This window comes from Cyclopterus lumpus, chromosome 25 (genome assembly GCF_009769545.1).
Source record: "Cyclopterus lumpus isolate fCycLum1 chromosome 25, fCycLum1.pri, whole genome shotgun sequence".
Taxonomy (NCBI): domain Eukaryota; kingdom Metazoa; phylum Chordata; class Actinopteri; order Perciformes; family Cyclopteridae; genus Cyclopterus; species Cyclopterus lumpus.
The window spans coordinates 339917-357416 of record NC_046990.1 but is presented as its reverse complement, the minus strand read 5'-3'; the positions used below and the strand labels follow the sequence as shown (position 1 = coordinate 357416).

At 43.9% G+C, this 17500-nt stretch overlaps 1 protein-coding gene across 4 annotated transcripts in view; it reads left to right on the top strand.

Annotated features, from left to right (window-relative positions):
• The window catches only part of bcas3 (BCAS3 microtubule associated cell migration factor), a 304020-nt gene that overhangs the window by 266284 nt on the left and 20236 nt on the right, over positions 1-17500 (top strand). For all 4 annotated transcript variants that reach the window (XM_034528788.1, XM_034528786.1, XM_034528787.1 and 1 more), the window contains one exon: positions 12562-12738. In XM_034528788.1, coding sequence (XP_034384679.1) covers positions 12562-12738 — 177 coding nt within the window. The remainder of the gene's footprint in view (positions 1-12561; positions 12739-17500) is intronic.

The window sequence follows — 17500 nt, the reverse complement described above, 5'->3', positions numbered from 1 at the left end:
GTCGGACCGAACGCGGAGCGGAATAAAGGCGCAAAAGGGCCAACTGTGCTCATAGGCCTTCTCAAAGCAGCCCTCCTGGGTCATAGGTCATGCTTACACAGTACCTGAAATGATCTTATGGAGGTTGTTCTTAGCTTGGCCTCCTTGTGTCATTTCTGATGACGACGGTCAAAATCCACTTCTTATATACAGTCTATGAGTACCACCAACTGGACCGGCACCACAACACCATAACATTATTAGTATTATTTGTACTCCAGTAAACAGTGGGCGGCATCGGTTGAGGTTTGAACCGGAGCTTAGAGAGACAGTGAGGAGGGAAGGAAGGAAGTACATTCTGTGTGATGGATAAAGGCCTTCGACCCTTTCACACACAGATGACTTGGCATGCACACACTCCGTCTTTCTCACACACGCTTATTCACAGGCGGTGACACACACACACCCTGTAATTGAATATTATGCAGAAAGCAAACATTCTCCTGTAAACATATCATCTGTCACCTCTACAGCTTAATCCATATCCTTTATGCCAAATGGAGAAAAACATGTGCACACACACACACACACACACACACACACCCCATGCAGCCTGTCAAACAAACAAATGAGGCTGGAGTCCCTGTGAAAGTCATCACCATGACCATCCCAGCTTCATCATCACGTTAGCCTGCTCCATTACACAGCAACACGATCTGGCCTGAAATCAATTAGCTGGCTATGCTTCACCGTGAAGTGTACACTCCTCAATCTTTGTTTGGCTTGATGGAAAACAATGTCTCGCGCCCAGAAAGGAGTTTCAGTGTGTGGGCGCCACGTCCCTGAGCGAGATGAAAGATGCCTTGTATCCGCTCTGTGGAATATGATTTAAAGGACTCGTTGCATGTTCTCCCCGTGGCAGCGTGGGTTCTCTCCGGGCTCTCCGGCTTCCTCCCACAGTCCAAAGACATGCTGCAGGTTAATTGATCTCTAAATGTCCCATAGGTGTGAATGTGAGAGTGAATGGTTGTATGTCCCTACATGTGCCCTCGATGGACTGGCGGCCTGTCCAGGGTGTCCCCTGCCTTCGCCCTATGTCAGCTGGGATAGGCTCCAGCGCCCCGCGACCCTAATGAGGATAAGCGGTATTGAAAATGGATGGATGGATGGATGGACTCGTTGTTGTCATTATGCAATATGGGACTGCGCTATGAAATGTACTCATAGCCCCCTCCATGCTACACAAACATGTTTAAAATACCTGAATTAGAAAAGAATATGAATAATAAAATAGAACAAACCATATAAAAGGAGTACTTCTATTTACTGAATAGAAAACGTTGGTTATCGTGGGAATGAGGGTTCTCTGTTCACCTCAACGGCTCTTTTTCCTAAATTCAACTGTAACTTTGGTATTTGGTATCTGCGTTTTCAAATATTAATTTTAAAAATGTATTATATTAATTAACAGTTGATATAGTCCCGAGTATATCATACGGTTGCCTTTTAAATTTAAATGTAGAACCCTGTAGATTATAGCTCGAATAAATTTTGATTCCAAACAAAAACTTTTGCCGTATTGTTCATCATTCAGAAAGCTGCACGTTGTTGCCACAGGGAGGTGAAATCACAAACTGTACTTATTGGCTGTTGCGCTGGTGTAGTGGGTTATTTCTATATTTAGTTATTTGGTTCAACCTCACAGAGAGAGCATAACAAGGGGTTCACAAGCTCAATCAATTTATTTCAGTCAATCAATCTCCACGTCCTCCTGTATTAGTTCAGTGTGTCGAGACAAAGACAAACCATGCAGTTTAGCACCCTGAATAATGTAATGCTGACATTGATACTTCATGATGGATATGGTTAGATGTTGGCTGTAGGGTGTGAATTGACATGAAATGTGGTTATGTGTTCTGTGTCTCTTTAAAATCTGCTCAAACAAAACACACCGTTTTGTGGATTATATTATTGATGGAATAAATGTGTACTGTTGACTTCAGTTTGAGACTCTCTCCATGTACCTGCCTGAGTTAGTGTGAGGTGAAGTGTGTGTGTGGGTCCATGTGTCCGTGTGTTGTTGTCTATGTCTCGGGGGTGTCTCCTCTCAGGTGTCCACATCACTGTGTCCACAGACCCAGACCATGTGTGTTCATCGGTGCTGTGCCATCAGGCATATGGCACAAGCATCCCTCTTGACAATATGCAGTGTGTAGGACATGTATGGATAATCAAAAGCGTCGGCGTGGTCATAAACAGTTACTACTTTTGATGTTGCTTTTCAATTAGTATATTTTCCATAAAATAATTGAATAGACCTATATGTGATCCTGAACATTTCACCTCAAGATACCTGAATGGAAATGGGTTCCATGGGTACCCAAGAGTCTCCTTTACAGACCAAAAACCACTTCTGCATGTAGTGTATTTGTGTTGTTATTATGTTGGTGTATTTGAAAATGTCCACATAATCTTGTCCCTAAACGTTCACTTCAAACGGTTATTACAGATTTATGATTGGAAAAACTTGACAGTGCTGAGCTGAGCTGCAACTCCAATGAATGAATGTTGAGGTTCAGCTGATGCATATGGAGTTGACGTGTTATTTAAACCGTGAGTGAGGCTGCTCATGGTGGGGGGGGGAGGAGGGGGAGGAGTGTTTTAGTCCTTTTTGTGACCTGTATCCCGTACTGGAGTTACGTTGTTTCCATACGCATTTGACTTATTTCAAGGCCACCCATGAACCTAAGTAAGTCGTTTTGTTACCTCAACATAATTATTCTCCACGCGGCGGTGTGTGACACGCCAAAAGACGTTTGATAACGTGAACCTCGTGGCATGAAATGACAGGACATGTGGAATGTCTTTCAAAGAGGCCTCAACGTGTTGAGTTAGCCTCATGTGTAGAATTAGTGAAGTGCCCTTCACATTTAGACCTTGGCAACGGAAAACCATCTACGTGTTCTATTTATTATATAGTTCATCTCTTCATCTGTTACATTTTTCTTTTAGCAACAAGTCTTGTCTTATCTGAGCTTGTGACATGTGAAGACACCAGTGTTGTTCTGTGGTCAGGCCACCGCTGACTGCTGCATGTGAGAATACTGTAGTACAGTCTCCTTTTTAAAGTGTGTGTGTGTGTGTGTGTGAGATGACGTGGTGCTGAGATAGACACATACAAGCCATAGCTGGCAGTTAAAGCGTTAAGCCTAATAGTGAGCAAAGCACTACTCTCTTCTAATTTGACATGCCGGGAATTAGCTCCGTGGGTGGTAATGTGTCTGTGGACTCGTCTGCAATCAACTGCACACAGGTTAATGCGTCTTCATATCTGAATGCCATATGTTCTCTTGTGTGTCAGCGCGTGTGTGGTAGTGAGTAAAGTGCCTGGAGGCAGAGCCCCGTATTGACGGGGATTACTAACACTTAACCGACACTACTGAGACTGCAAAGGGAGTAAATGATTTAGAGCCATTGGCCTTAATGTAATGAAGGCCCCGCCTGTCAAGAACACACACACACACACACACACCTACCTACCTACCTATGGGTGCTAATCCTGTGAGCTTACATCTCCATTAACACTAACACTGCACCACAAACCTACTCCGCCAGCTAGCTAGCACTCTGAGTGTTTCCCTGAGGATGTCAGAGACACTCTCGCTCTCTGTCTCTCTGACACACTCATACAGACACACAGCGCCTGAAGGGATGTCAGTGTGGGTTCACAGCACAGTCATAGAAGTATGTGTGAAAATGAGTCTATTAAAAGTGTGTTTCTGTGAAGTAATCTATATAACGTGTGAATGGTGTCTTTGTGCTTGAGTATGAGTGAATGAATCTACAGTCCGCATTAACACAATGCTGGAATGTCCAACACTGGCTGACACGGACCTTTCAATGCCATGTTGATATGATGGAGGCTCCGCCTGCCCACGGCCGCACTAAAGCCAGCTGAAGGAAATAGTATTTTCTTTGTAAATCGAATGTGTTGGTAGTAAATGCACTTGATACACATTGTAATCCCACTCAGGTTATTATTTTTAATGTTTAATAGTGCAATGTTTACACAACCCAGTCGGCAGAATAATGACATGGTGTGTTCCTCCAAATCACGGATACGCTAAATCTCAACGTCTCTGGAGAAAAAATAGGTTTCATATCAACATTCCTACATTTGTCTACACCAACGCCATAAGTTTTAACTGCCTTCTCGATTATGTAAAGGTTTGGGGAAGGAACCTGCGTGGTTAGGTTTAGGAGAAGGTCATCTTTTGGATTGTTTTTAAACCATACCATGACCAAGAATACGTTTACGAATATGGTTCTCCTGGTGATCCACCCACACCTGTGATATGTCACATACAAACGCAGTCTGTGAGAAAACACACTCACTTGACATCGTTGTATGGAAACGTTGTTTTGTTGGTGCACTGCTTAGTTGGCATTAGCTACTGCCTGTCAATCAGCTGAACAGTGTGTAACCAACAGGGCGATGCATGCATGGACCCTCTTTCAAAGGCATTGCTCCACAGCACTACTAGTGGTCGGAGCTCCACAGGGGGCCTCTACATTAATCTTGCCCACCTTCAAATTCCTATTGGACCATATTTTGTAGTCCAGTGTTGTCATACCAGCCTCCTGCGTGCAGATTAATTATTGGTCAAAGAGTGTCCCCAGACTGCTTGTGGAAATGCATCAGCATTGTCTTTGCAGGCATTCTAGGTTCGTTGTTCTCGTCTGTTTTTCGCCAGCTTGTCGTTTTGGTCGTCACTCTTACCTTTGACTGTCGTCAAATAGCAAACAACAGTCGGTTATAACCTCCCAATAAGATGCGGTCCAATGCAGCCGCACCATCAGCTCGTCCCCATTGTGTCGAATTGGTACCACAAACTGAAACTCTGAAGCTTTTAAAAGCTGTTGTATTGGATCCCATCAGATGATAGAGGTGTGCTTCATAAACTCATAACTCTGTGTAGTTCCCACCTGAAACACCACCTGGTTTACAATCTGTTTGTTAGTAACAGACTGTTTTTGTTCCCAGTGCCTGACTTCCCAGAAACACCACTCGAGTACACTCTCTTTCTCTCTCACACACACACACACACACACACACACACCATTACATATTATACAGCACCCATAATAAAGGAATTAGTCCGATCAGCCCCCTCGCACTAAAGCCTAATTGAATTAGCATTTACCAGGCATTAGCATCTTAACTGCACAGGTAACCCAGAAACAGTGGCATGAGGCCTCAGAACATTAGACCTTTACTGTGTGTGTGTGTGTGTGTGTGTGTGTGTGTGTGTGTGTGTGTGTGGGTGTGTGTTGACAAACCTTTTCTAAACTGATAGTACAGTTGATGCTGCTATGTGTAGCATTTCATTGACTGATTTATTGTAAGTTGTTATTGTACCAGCTGAGATTTACTGTACTGTATGTTTGATAGCAAAAAGGGTAATTTCACCAAAAGTAAAAAAGAAAATCAGGTCTTGGTCAAGGTGTTGATCTACAGGGAGCTTCACGAAAGAGTTCCAAGGCTCAATCTTTGTGATCGTTGCCTCAGACTCGGATTCCCAAAGTCTCTCAGAAATATTATGGCGTGCACTTTTCATAGCAATGTCGTATTCACAATATACTTTTCAATGCAGCAGGACCAGAGAAAACATATTTTGTTATCAAATGCAGGTTCAATTCACTGTATAGCACTTCCGACCACTCGGAGCGCTTTAACGCTGCATGTCATCATTCAGCCATTCATACAGTGATGGGAGGAGCTACAATGCAAGGTGACACCGATCCTGTGATTGAAGGGCGGCCCTGCTCTACCACTGAGTCACAGTCGCATCCTGCTTGTCCAAACCGAGCCCCTACTTCCCCCACATTGTTCAGGCACACATTCAGCTGTTACGCTAGTGTCATCGGCTCCAGCTCCGATTGGCTGTGATGGCAACCTGTCACCCGGGTAGACGAACCCCCTCCGACTCCGTCCGAGCAGCGCTCAGCATTGTTCCAAATGAGTCGGCACCGAGTTTGAAAGAGACTGAACGAGTAACAGATATAAAGACGTAGCCTCATTTCTACTGTTTGCTAACCCTGTTCTCCGGCTCATTGGTGACATCAGAGGCTCCCCTTTGGTCAGAGAGGCAGACTCGTCTACTAGCAAAGGGAAAGGACTCTAAAACTTACACACACTTATATTAATGGAAAAAGGGTCAATTATATAAAGACCCCGAGGCAGGACCTCGGAGTGAGACCATTTTCTTTATTACTGAACAATTAACAAGTCGTGATAATGATGACATAGTGAACACAATATTAATTTAGCAGTAAGTTTATTTAGTTTTTTTATTCAGTTTTAGTTTGTGCACACAGTTGATCCTGGAACTGTTTTCTGTTGAAGAAATAGAAACTCATTGAATCATCGAATGGCCACAATATTATATTGAAGCCCTGATGCTAGTATGTGTTTGATAGGCGACTGTGAGGTGCACATGGGATGTGTGTTCATATCCAACTGTGCCATCCTAAGCCCCTGTTGTAAAGTCACACACACACACACACACAACCCGCCGCAGTGTGATTAAATCTTTAAGGAAAGTAGCACTGGCTGAAGGGATAAGTAGGGCCAGTATGTACGGACTAACAGCTGGGTGGAGAGTGGCTTTTAATCCTGTCGGGTTTTAACATGATGGAGGAAAAACAGCAATCCAGGGCGTGTGTTTGGAATCCTCCTCCTGCGGTCAACACCACATCTTCACATTTACAAAGATTTAAAGAGAGAAATTAAAAAGAAAAAGAAGTCCGTAAACACATCCGGATGCCAAAGACAGATCCCCTTCACACCAGTACAGTGGACACATGAGGTCATTAATTGTCCAAAATGCCAAATACTGTTTGTATGTATATATATATATATATAGTATGTAATTGCATCATGTTGCTACTACGATCATTACATAATGTCCACACAGGAAACATGTTAGCAGCTTCTGTCAGTCAACACAGGATGCGTTCAGGCCCAGTATTGAGTGTAGGTCACTCGTGCTTTAGCAGTGCTCAGGGCTCAACACGTGCACTATCACTGTAGCCTCAAATAGACGTGAAGCGTAAACATATGCAGTAACACTGTAGCCTGTGTACATTGATTAAGATGACAGCATATGTGAACCGTCAGAGCACGAGAGATGGACCGAAGGTTGGAATGACTCCTGTTGGACACACATTACATGACCTGTATGATGAGCATTATGAATTATTTTAGTTTTCTTTAAATACTTTTAGGATGCTTCAGCTTTGTTCATGTATACCAGGGGTTTCACCGTGGGCCACATCAGCATCATGCTGCCCTCAAAGGGCCGTTGTAACTGTAACGCTGTATACATGCAGCTAGCATGTTGTTAAATAACGGTCTTTGCATTGGATTATTGTTTATAATATCTAATATTATAACATAAATCCATTTCATACAATGATACTTATTATAACCCACATTACTGTATCAAAGATCAAACATTAACTGTGTTAAGTGTCACTTCCCAAACACCTGCATTGAAAGCTGACTGTTTGAATGTCTAATGCTGCAGTTATTCGTCTGTGATGACTGTTCATGCTGCAGTGTTTTAAATAGTGATACATTTCTGATGTTGTTAAACGTGACCGCCCCAATTTACTTTAACTTATCCGATTTTGGATTCTTGGAGGCATGAGAGGAAAAAAAGTTTCATAAGTAATTCATATAGAAATGACGGGGGGGGGGTTGTTAATGTAATTCAAACCTGTCACATATTACAGTTATTGTCATCAGCCGATTGTGCAAAATGTAAAACAATTACCAAAACTGAACTACAACTATAAGGATACTTTACCTCTCAGTATAATGAACACAAATCAACACTCCACAAACTTACTCCAAAATGACAAAAGCTTTACACTCTAACCTGAATGAAGGAGGGACGAGTAGCAGGTTGTGTTACACTGACGTCGAGTTTCTTCACAGCCAGTTTAGGATTACAGACCAAAAGGTCTTCAATGTACAGACATCATCTGAGACACCTGTTACAAATGACAGATATGAAACCTCTGAACATCAACACCAACTATCGGTGATCGGTAGGTCCAGTATCGGCCTTCAAATGCCGTGTTGGTCAAAGCCTGGTTTGCTAAACCTGAAGCTCTTCTAACCTTCTGCCAAGCTCTTATCATCCAGAGAAGCCACCGCCGTGGAAACCTTTGATCTGCCTGGCTCGCTGGCTATCAGGGAGCAGACTACTGTGTGTGTGTGTGTGTGTGTGTGTGTGTGTGTGTGTGTCTGTATCTGTGTGTGTGTTTACCCTGAGGCCTGGCCAATCTCAGCTACGCTGCAGGCCGGTGACAGGTGCTAATGCTGGGGCGAGAGGCTGCACGGGCCTCCATGCTCCCTGCTGTGATAACAGTGACCAACCTCCAAAAGCATACAAACACACACACACACACACACACACACAGTGGCTTAGCTTCCTGATAACTTTGCTGCACTTCAGAAGCAGCCTGTATGTGTGTTGGATTGATTTTTCAAAGGATTCCCCCTTAGTGCCAGCAGGCCCTCCATCAAAGCTGGCCATGAGAGTGTGTGTGTGTGTGTGTGTGTGTGTGTGTGTGTGTGTGTGTGTGTGTGTGTGTGTGTGTGTGTGTGTGTGTGTGTGTGTGTGTGTGTGTGTGTGTGTGTGTGTGTGTGTGTGTGTGTGTGTGTGTGTGTGTGTGTGTGTGTGTGTGTGTGTGTGCGTGTCAAAACAGCCCTGTGTTTTGCCTTAGAGGTGATTTGATGTTATTATGTCGTGCACGATGGTTGATTTAATGCTGGATAACTGGGTGTGCGTTTGTGTGTGTCTTTTTAAAGACTGAATTGAATTGTGCAGCTGTAAAGGCCCATCTGGACAACACAGCTTAGTGTTACTGAGTGAAGTGTGGCTCATTGCTTATAGACGTGCAATGCACTAAAACCTCCAGCTGACCATTTGGCAGAGGTCTTACATTCCTACGTGTTTTAAAATGTCATTAAATCCACCTTTGCAATGGGAACCACGCAGGTCTGCGGGTAGCCTTGTGGAAAGATAGTTCAGCTCGTTCTAATCGCGCCCTCATGCCGTTCTTTGCAGTAATGTGATTTCAATCATGTGCGACGGTACCTTAAACCCATGCAAATAATGGTTCATTTCATCTCTGGTGTTTTAGTCTCGTCAGAAACGGAATAACTACAACCTATTCGTCTTGTCGAGCTCCCTCTACCTTCATCCTATTAACCAGTCACCCTCAATCTACATCCAGACATGTTTTCTGTATTTCCAGCATGCACACAGAGAAACACACACACACACACACACACAGACGCACACGCACACACACACACACACTTGGATGCTGGTCTTTCCAGTAAATGAGGATGTCTTCTGTCCCCGTCTTCACTTCTTCCTTTGAAGTCATCCTGTCTGCCTTCTCGCTGGGTTTTACTGATACCCACAAGACCACTAGAGAATCATTCCTGTGTGTGTCCTCTGAGAGAGAGAGAGAATGTCTTCATGAAGTAAGAATACTTCATGCTTCCTTTCAAGTTTAGTGATTCAAAGCATTTATCCTATTGGTTTAAAGGCCAAGCGCTGGATGACTTGTTGAATATTAATGAATGTGATGTCTCCTCCTAAGAGGCCTTTCAACGTTCTTTGAGATTGTCTGTACAATACTGTATTTGTTCAAACTGTGTGCGACGAATGACACAAATTGAAGACAAAATCAATATAGCTAGAATCAATATAGCCAAAACCCGAAAAAAACACATCAGACAGTGTATTATAGACAATATTACAATACATTCCCAATTGTCTCCCTTTCAAAAAAGAAGTAAATGAGGGCATTTCATTCTTTGGACTTTGGACTGGTTCGAAAACGGGTTTGATGATGAGTTTGCTAAAGGATGAATTGAAAGCCGAATGTTTTCCAGCCTGATGAGATGGAGGATATGTCTTGTGGAGCTGGTGTGAGAAGGATGCGTTGCTGATGTCCAGGTGGTCAAAATTGGCCCGATCTGGCCAATAGAGAGGCGACACCCTTACCGGTGTCCCACATGAGACCTTATTTCAGAATACATACGTACGATAGTTAACTGGTCCATTTGAATTGTGTCATGAATTACATATGTGATAATCGGATAATGTGGTTGTACCCCAGGGACTCCTCTACATGAGGTAGAATCATTTCATTTTCAACCATCTCTGGATTTTTGGGGGTAAAACCTTTCGTGTCAAGACTTTTGACCAACCCTCCGTCACTGCGGTCAGACGTCATGTACTGGGGAAAGGACAAAGCCTGTTCCCAAGGGAGAGCAAAGTCACACAGCAGACTTAATATCAGGTTTCCTGAACTGAATATCACGCTATTTCAGCCATTGTGGGACAGGTTAGACAGAGGAGAGGGGTCAAGAGAAAGCATCATGAGCAATGTGGTTCTGACACACTCAAGGAGTCAATGCCTTCTCTCGCTGACCCTGGCCCAGTATTCTTCTAACTCTTCGACTCTTGGCACGCATTCCCAGAAGACAAACCTAACGGTGGATCTGGGGTCCCCAGGACGCACAAGCGTGTGTCATGGTTTGTGACCATGGTGCGGCTCCTGGTGGGGAAACCGCGGCAGCTTCCATGGCGCAGAGATTCTTGGAGATTGGCCGGCGATCGTCGGCCTGGCCACTAAACGGGAGCCCTTGAAAAGTCATGGCTGCCCCCCTGCGGTGGTGCTCACTATCCAAGGCGCTCGCGGCCCTCCTATGACAGATGGTCTTGGGGAGGCAGGCTTAGATCCCACGTCTTGTCACATGCCTCTCGTGTTAACCTACCTTCAGACATTCACAGATCACAATTTGTTACAGCAGTTTAAGCTTCTTCCTGAGAGCTGAGACAGAGGTTGAGCTTTTTGAAAGGAGCTAAACCACCAAGGGCACCAAAATATCATCTGGACTGTTCACGTGCACGGGGCTACCTGCTCATGGGATCTAGAGTTACAATACATAACTAACGTTTTAGCGCTGCATGCCTGCCTGGCTGGCTGGCTGTATGTGTGTCTCTCACACACACACACACACACACATAGAAAAGAGAGAGAGAGAAACAGGTTGCAGACTCTCTGGCTCCAAAGCACGAGATCTCTGTGATTGCAGAAATTACGGCAGACAGAAAGGAGAAAAGATTAAGGAGCAGTGTAGGTCTGTGTGGATTTGGTTTGACATGCATGAAGATTGTGTGTGTGTGTGTGTGTGTGTGTGTGTGTGTGTGTGTGTGTGTGTGTGTGTGTGTGTGTGTGTGTGTGTGTGTGTGTGTGTGTGTGTGTGTGTGTGTGTGTGTGTGTGTGTGTGTGTGTGTGTGTGTGTGTGTGTCCTTTTGGCTGAATTTAGTGGTACAGTAAAACCAGTTGCATGATTATCAGTTTGGCCAAATGTTTTATATGTTTTAATGGTGGTCTTTAATTGATAAAGGACTTACATTTATGTAGTGCCTTTATAGTCTTCCGACCTTTCAAAGTCAACATTCACCCATTCACACACTAATGCACATTCATACACTAATGTGGGGTTCATTTTCTTGCCCAAGGACACTTCGACATGCCGACTAGAGGAGCTCGGGATCGAACTGCCGAACTTCTGATGAGGGGCCGCCCTGCTCTCCTCTGAGCCACGGCTGCCCCTTAACACACTTCTTAGCAAGCCTTCTCACACTACATTGAATCTCATTTTATTACAATTTATGAGAATTGTAGTATGGTATTTCCGATTTTAAATGCATATACTGATATCAGTTTTTCACTATTATATATAATGTCAGGGTTAATATTACTGCTGAAATAATGTGCATGTTGCATGGAACTTCTGTAGACCTTTAAATACTGTGGGGTAGTTTAACTTCAAATTCTTTCATCACAGATCATGTGTCATATGTCTACTTTCCATAAGCTCAGACAAACAGCCCTGTTTTCAGCTTTTTGACAATGCATGTTGCCGCTAATCCATATTATTATAGTATGTATTACTATTTTAATAGATGGAGAACTTTCTGAAACATCAAGTAACACTTTATCCTTCAGTTTATCACAACATTCACAACATTGGGAGATACATTGTTTTTACTGTACATGAAAGTTCTGATAAAGTGTAACCTGAAAAATAACTTGTAATAACTCGTCAAACCAATGTAGTGGAGTAAATATACATTAGTCTCTGAGATGAGTACATTTAAATTGATTTGCATAACATGGAAATTCTCAAGTAAAGCACAAGTACCTCTAATTTTAGAGGTACTTGACCTTAGTTTTGACCTTACTTGGCTCTTATTGCATTACTAAATTCATATCATCATGGAAATTAAAACTGCCTGCGCCCAAGTTGACAACTACAGAAGCAGAAATGAATCAGGCTCCATATATTTGATTCAGTCCAAATGTCTGGATTGATTCTGATCCTATGAATCAGCTTATTTTTGGAGAGTTGCTACAACGGTGAATATCAATTGAGCTATTAACCCAAAGAGCCTGAACCCTGTGTTTGTCTTTTGCATGCAGGTCCTTTCGATGGACGTGGGGTGACCTTGCTGGAAGTGTGTGGTAGCTGGCCGGAGAGCTTCGGCATACCGCGGCACAACGTGGGCTCAGCGGACCCCAGTGACGAAGGCCTGCGAGAGAGACTGGCCGATGCCATGTCTGAGTCGCCCTCCAGGGACATCGTGGGATCCGCTACAGGTCAGCCCAGACGATACAAAACACGTACAAACATCTTGTGGTCACACAGCCCTTTCCAACATGGCGCTGAAGACAAAGCAATGTGTCATTTTACCTCGGAGAACAAAGGAGTGTCCATACCCCACTAAATGGCACCGAGGTGGTACAGAAGAGACGTTCTAAAAGGTTCCCCTCTAAAAGGCTTTAGCCAGAACGTCACAGAAGAGCTGTGAATCAATGCATCTCTTGTCAAGACAAGTCCCCCCTGAGGGGACCTCAACTGTGTTTGCATATCTTCGTTTCTAAGAAAGTTTTCTGCAACATAAACATTTACATTTGTGCTTCTTCTGAGCAACATATTTCCTGAAAATGCAAGCTGATGTAATAGTGAATGATGTTGTAGCAGTGTGAGGCCTTCCACACACAACACACACCACGTCGGTGCTCTGCATCACTGTTTCTGTTCTAACTCCTTATAAATCCTATTAGAATGTCTCCAGCGCAGCTAAGTGTCTTGTTAGGTAGCCTGACTTCCTCGATGTGGCATTACCCAGAATACAGTGCTGCCAGTCAAGGTCCAGTGATGGATTAGCTCATCATTAGTGTGTGTGTGTGTATTTTGCAAGGTTTTGGCATATCTGCACATGCCTTGCTTTACTCAGAGGCTTCCTGCCTGCGTCTGTGTGTGTGTGTGTGTGTGTGTGTGTGTGTGTGTGTGTGTGTGTGTGTGTGTGTGTGTGTGTGTGTGTGTGTGTGTGTGTGTGTGTGCACAGCAGACATGCCGTTGGCCCTGACAGTCCAAATGGTTAACTCGTTTAGGAAGTGGCAGTGCGCTCTCTTTCTCTTACCCCCCTTCTTAAGTGAGTGAGTGTGTATGGGGGGGCAGTAACTCCACAGAGGCAGCCACAGGGCTAGGGTGTGGTGGGGAGGGGTTGGGGTCGAGGGGTGTGTGTGTGTTTGTGGGGGGGTCACAAGGCCCTAATGGATTTAGCATCGACTATCATCCCCCAACCATCCCCAGCCATATCCAGTCCAGTCACCCCCCCCCCCCCCCCCCCCCCCCCCCCAAGCTTAGGACTTAACCTCATTTGTAGCCTCTCTCTCTCCCTTTCTCTCCTCCCCCCCCCCCCCCCCCCCCCCCCCCCCCTGTGTTTCTTCATTACATTAGGTTTAAGAGACTCACGGACACCAGTAGTCAGTCGCCTCTTGTTCTTCTTCCCCCCAACCCTCCACCCCCAAGTCGCATGTTGACCCCCACAAAATTCATTACTGATCACATTACATCAAAATACAGCCGTAATATACACACACACACACACACCAACACACACACTTCCTGCGCCTTGAGCTGTGCTGAAGACATCATCCACAGGTTCCTCTATTCATCCATACAGGCAGAGAGGCTTCAGTCTCTGTTGGCTAATCTAATAGTGCAGCACTTCTGTGACATGGGAGGAGTTTAATGAAAAGAGGGACCTGGTTGGGTCCCTGTCGTCCATTTCGTAGCAGCCATGGCGTGACCCTCTGTGTGTTATGGATAACTGAACTTGACTTGAAATTGCACAAAGGCCAGATCGCCGTCTGGCTCACCTGCTCGCCGCCGTTGCTTGTGTGCATCCTCGTGTGTAAAGAGGAGGATCTTGTCATTGCTACAACAATCTTCAATGTAACCTGAGGTTACCGGACAGGCAGTTGAAGTCCTGTGTGGGCTTTGAGATCACCGGATGCTTTCGCTATCAGACTGTAGTTCATCCCCAGACTGCGGTGGCCAGGGATGCTGAGCCTTAGTCCCTTCCAGCCCTCCGTGGTCCACTTGGGTTTACTTCACTTTCCCCACTGAGACTCACAGACATGATCAGCTTTGAGATACGGGACCAGATGATGTGATGATGGAGATCACCACAGAAATATGTGTGTTCTGCACACACGGGAATCTGTAGGTTGAATTTAACAAAACACCTAGCACAATGATGGTGTAATAAGATATTGTTGTTATTTTATAGATGTATTGTTTTAAATTGTACTATGTCAATAATTAAAATCTGAAATTATTAAGATTAAATCAATTACATTATTTGAAGTAGTTTTCAATACACAGGAGTCACAAAGGGAGTGGTCATTTTTACTTCCTCTGTATTTCTGGATCGTGGTATGGATCGTAACATTTCAACAGATTCTCATATATCACTGCTTGACAGATTATGTATTTCCTCCCTTACATTTAGTGGTATGCAGTCATGCAGTTACTACCTGATTATTAACAGCCAGAGGGCCGATGAAGTTTCTGTTGTCTTTTTCTTATTGTTTTTGTTTGTGTGCTCTTAAGTCAAATGAGTCCCCTGCATCAAGGTGGAGAAAATAAAAGAATGTTCACAAACAAAATCCAAAACAGTTCATGTTAAAACTGCTTATTAAAAGAACAAAATCACTGACATGAGATATTTATTTTTTGAATGAATTACTACACATGATGAGATCAAATAAGCCTTATTAACGCCACGCAGGGAAATGTCAGAGCAGCAGAAGAAACAGACGCATAGTTACAGTCGAAGGAATTCATTATGAATATTGATATATCATATATATGATCATTATGATATAGCAAAGCGAAACATGAAATAACTCAATAAAAAGGTCCTGAACACTAACATACTGTAAACAGTACCCAGAGAAAGATGATATCAAATAAATCAGCTGACTGAAATAATGAAATAACAAGGAAAATAGAATGTTTAAGGATTTTATGAATACACACACATGCCTCTTATATTGACTTCAAATTGATCACTATAATGATTATTATAACTTTGTATTTCATGGTATTTCCATCTAATTGTGTATTTATTACATAAATAATAATGTCATGAACCAGACAGCTTGAATATTTACTGATTTCATTGACTGTTTCAAAAGCTTTTCAAATTAGAGCGCTGTGCACATTCAACTACTGTACTGTGTGTGTGTGTGTGTGTGTGTGTGTGTGTGTGTGTGTGTGTGTGTGTGTGTGTGTGTGTGTGTGTGTGTGTGTGTGTGTGTGTGTGTGTGTGTCTTGGCGTGAGACGTAGATGGGCAAAGGCAGATGGTATCTTGCTCACCGTCTCCATTTGCTGGGAGCCTCAGCCTCACACACACACACACACACACACACACACACACACACACAAAGGGGCGGCTGACCTTGAGCCTGGTAGTGAACACACGTATGGAAGGGTTAGGGTAGGGTTAACCCTAACCCTACCCTAACCCTAACCCTAACCCTAACCCCCCCCCCCCCCCGCCCCCGCCCCGTCCCCCCCCCCCCCCCCCCCCCCTCCCCGCCCCTTCTCTATGTTTCTGCTCAGAGGATCTCGGAGCAGGAATGCTCGCTGATGTAACAAATCACCGTCTCTCTGACATTCTCCTCCAGCACACACACACACACACACACACTCTTTCGCATATTCACAGGGAAAACAAAGCCTCCAGTCAGGGTAATGGGGCTCTCACGCTAAGGCCGAGACCCAGCGTCGCCAGCTCGGAGGGCAGGTGACACTCACATAGAGCGATGGACGGATGGACGGAGGGAGGGAGGGAGGGAGAGAACATAGCACATAGAAGAGGAGGGGAGAGAGAGTGAGTGAGAGACACCGACGACTAAAACACACTGGGGCTGAAATTAGATTTGTCTCCAATGATATAATGTTGCTAACTAGATTTGGCTTATGGGTGCCTGTCCAACATAAATTCCTCTGAAGCCATATGGAGAGTGGACCTGCTGAGGAACAACAACACCTCCTCTGTGCCTTCACTCCGGTCAGTCCACCTTATGCACAGTGCCAGTGGGAGGATCTCTTTCATTGTACGTCCGTGTGCTGAGGGCGTATATTGGTGTCTCTGACTGAGCATCGGACTGTTCCAAGCTGACACCAACAGGACCGTTGGACGAGAGCAACATTCAGTCATGAAATATGTTCTACGAGTAAAAGAGTTCGTGCTGTGGTTGCATTGTCTATCAAATACATAAATAGATCAAAGGCATATATAAATAAAGTGTTCTTTATACAGACAGACTTAATAATCCCAGTGGGACTTTTCACTGTTGCAGCAGTTTAGCAAAAGAGACAGAAATGTTCTTAAAAAAGCAATACAACTTAGTAAAAACATAGCAATACACACAACTTAGCGATATGTACAATAATTGTTTACAATAGTTTCAATAAATTAGAAGAATTGTACTGTCCATGCATACATGTGTAATGCTGTCAGAATGCGACTGTAGGCTGTTTTAGGCTTGGACCTGTGTGGAGTCTACATGACACCTGTCAGCCCCTCAGCTTCTCCAACTAGCAAAAAGAAAAAACAACAACTGGGAAATTGTATTATTTTATTTTATGCTTTGCGCAAACACATTTAACTTTATTAGAGGTAAGGCGAAATGTCTCTCTTCTTTGTAGGGCATCACAGCTGTCAGTTATTTTAAGACTCAATACCATGAACTTTGAAGGGAGGTAAATTAGTAACAATTTAAGAGGAAGTGTTTCTATCTGGACAGAACACAAAACGTACAGTTTCTGGAGGCGTTACTATTAATACCGAACAGGGTTAGCAGTGCAATATGCATCCCATCACATGGACAAAACAGAACTTAATGGTTCTTGAAATGTACAAATTTGCCTATTGATGTTTTGTTTTCAGGCTTAAATTAGATTTCAGGTAGCATTCAAAATGTCTTAGTAATGTTCTGATATAACCACCTAACATCCTGTGCTCCGCCTGTTTTTCATGTGTTGGGTTTAGTTTGGCT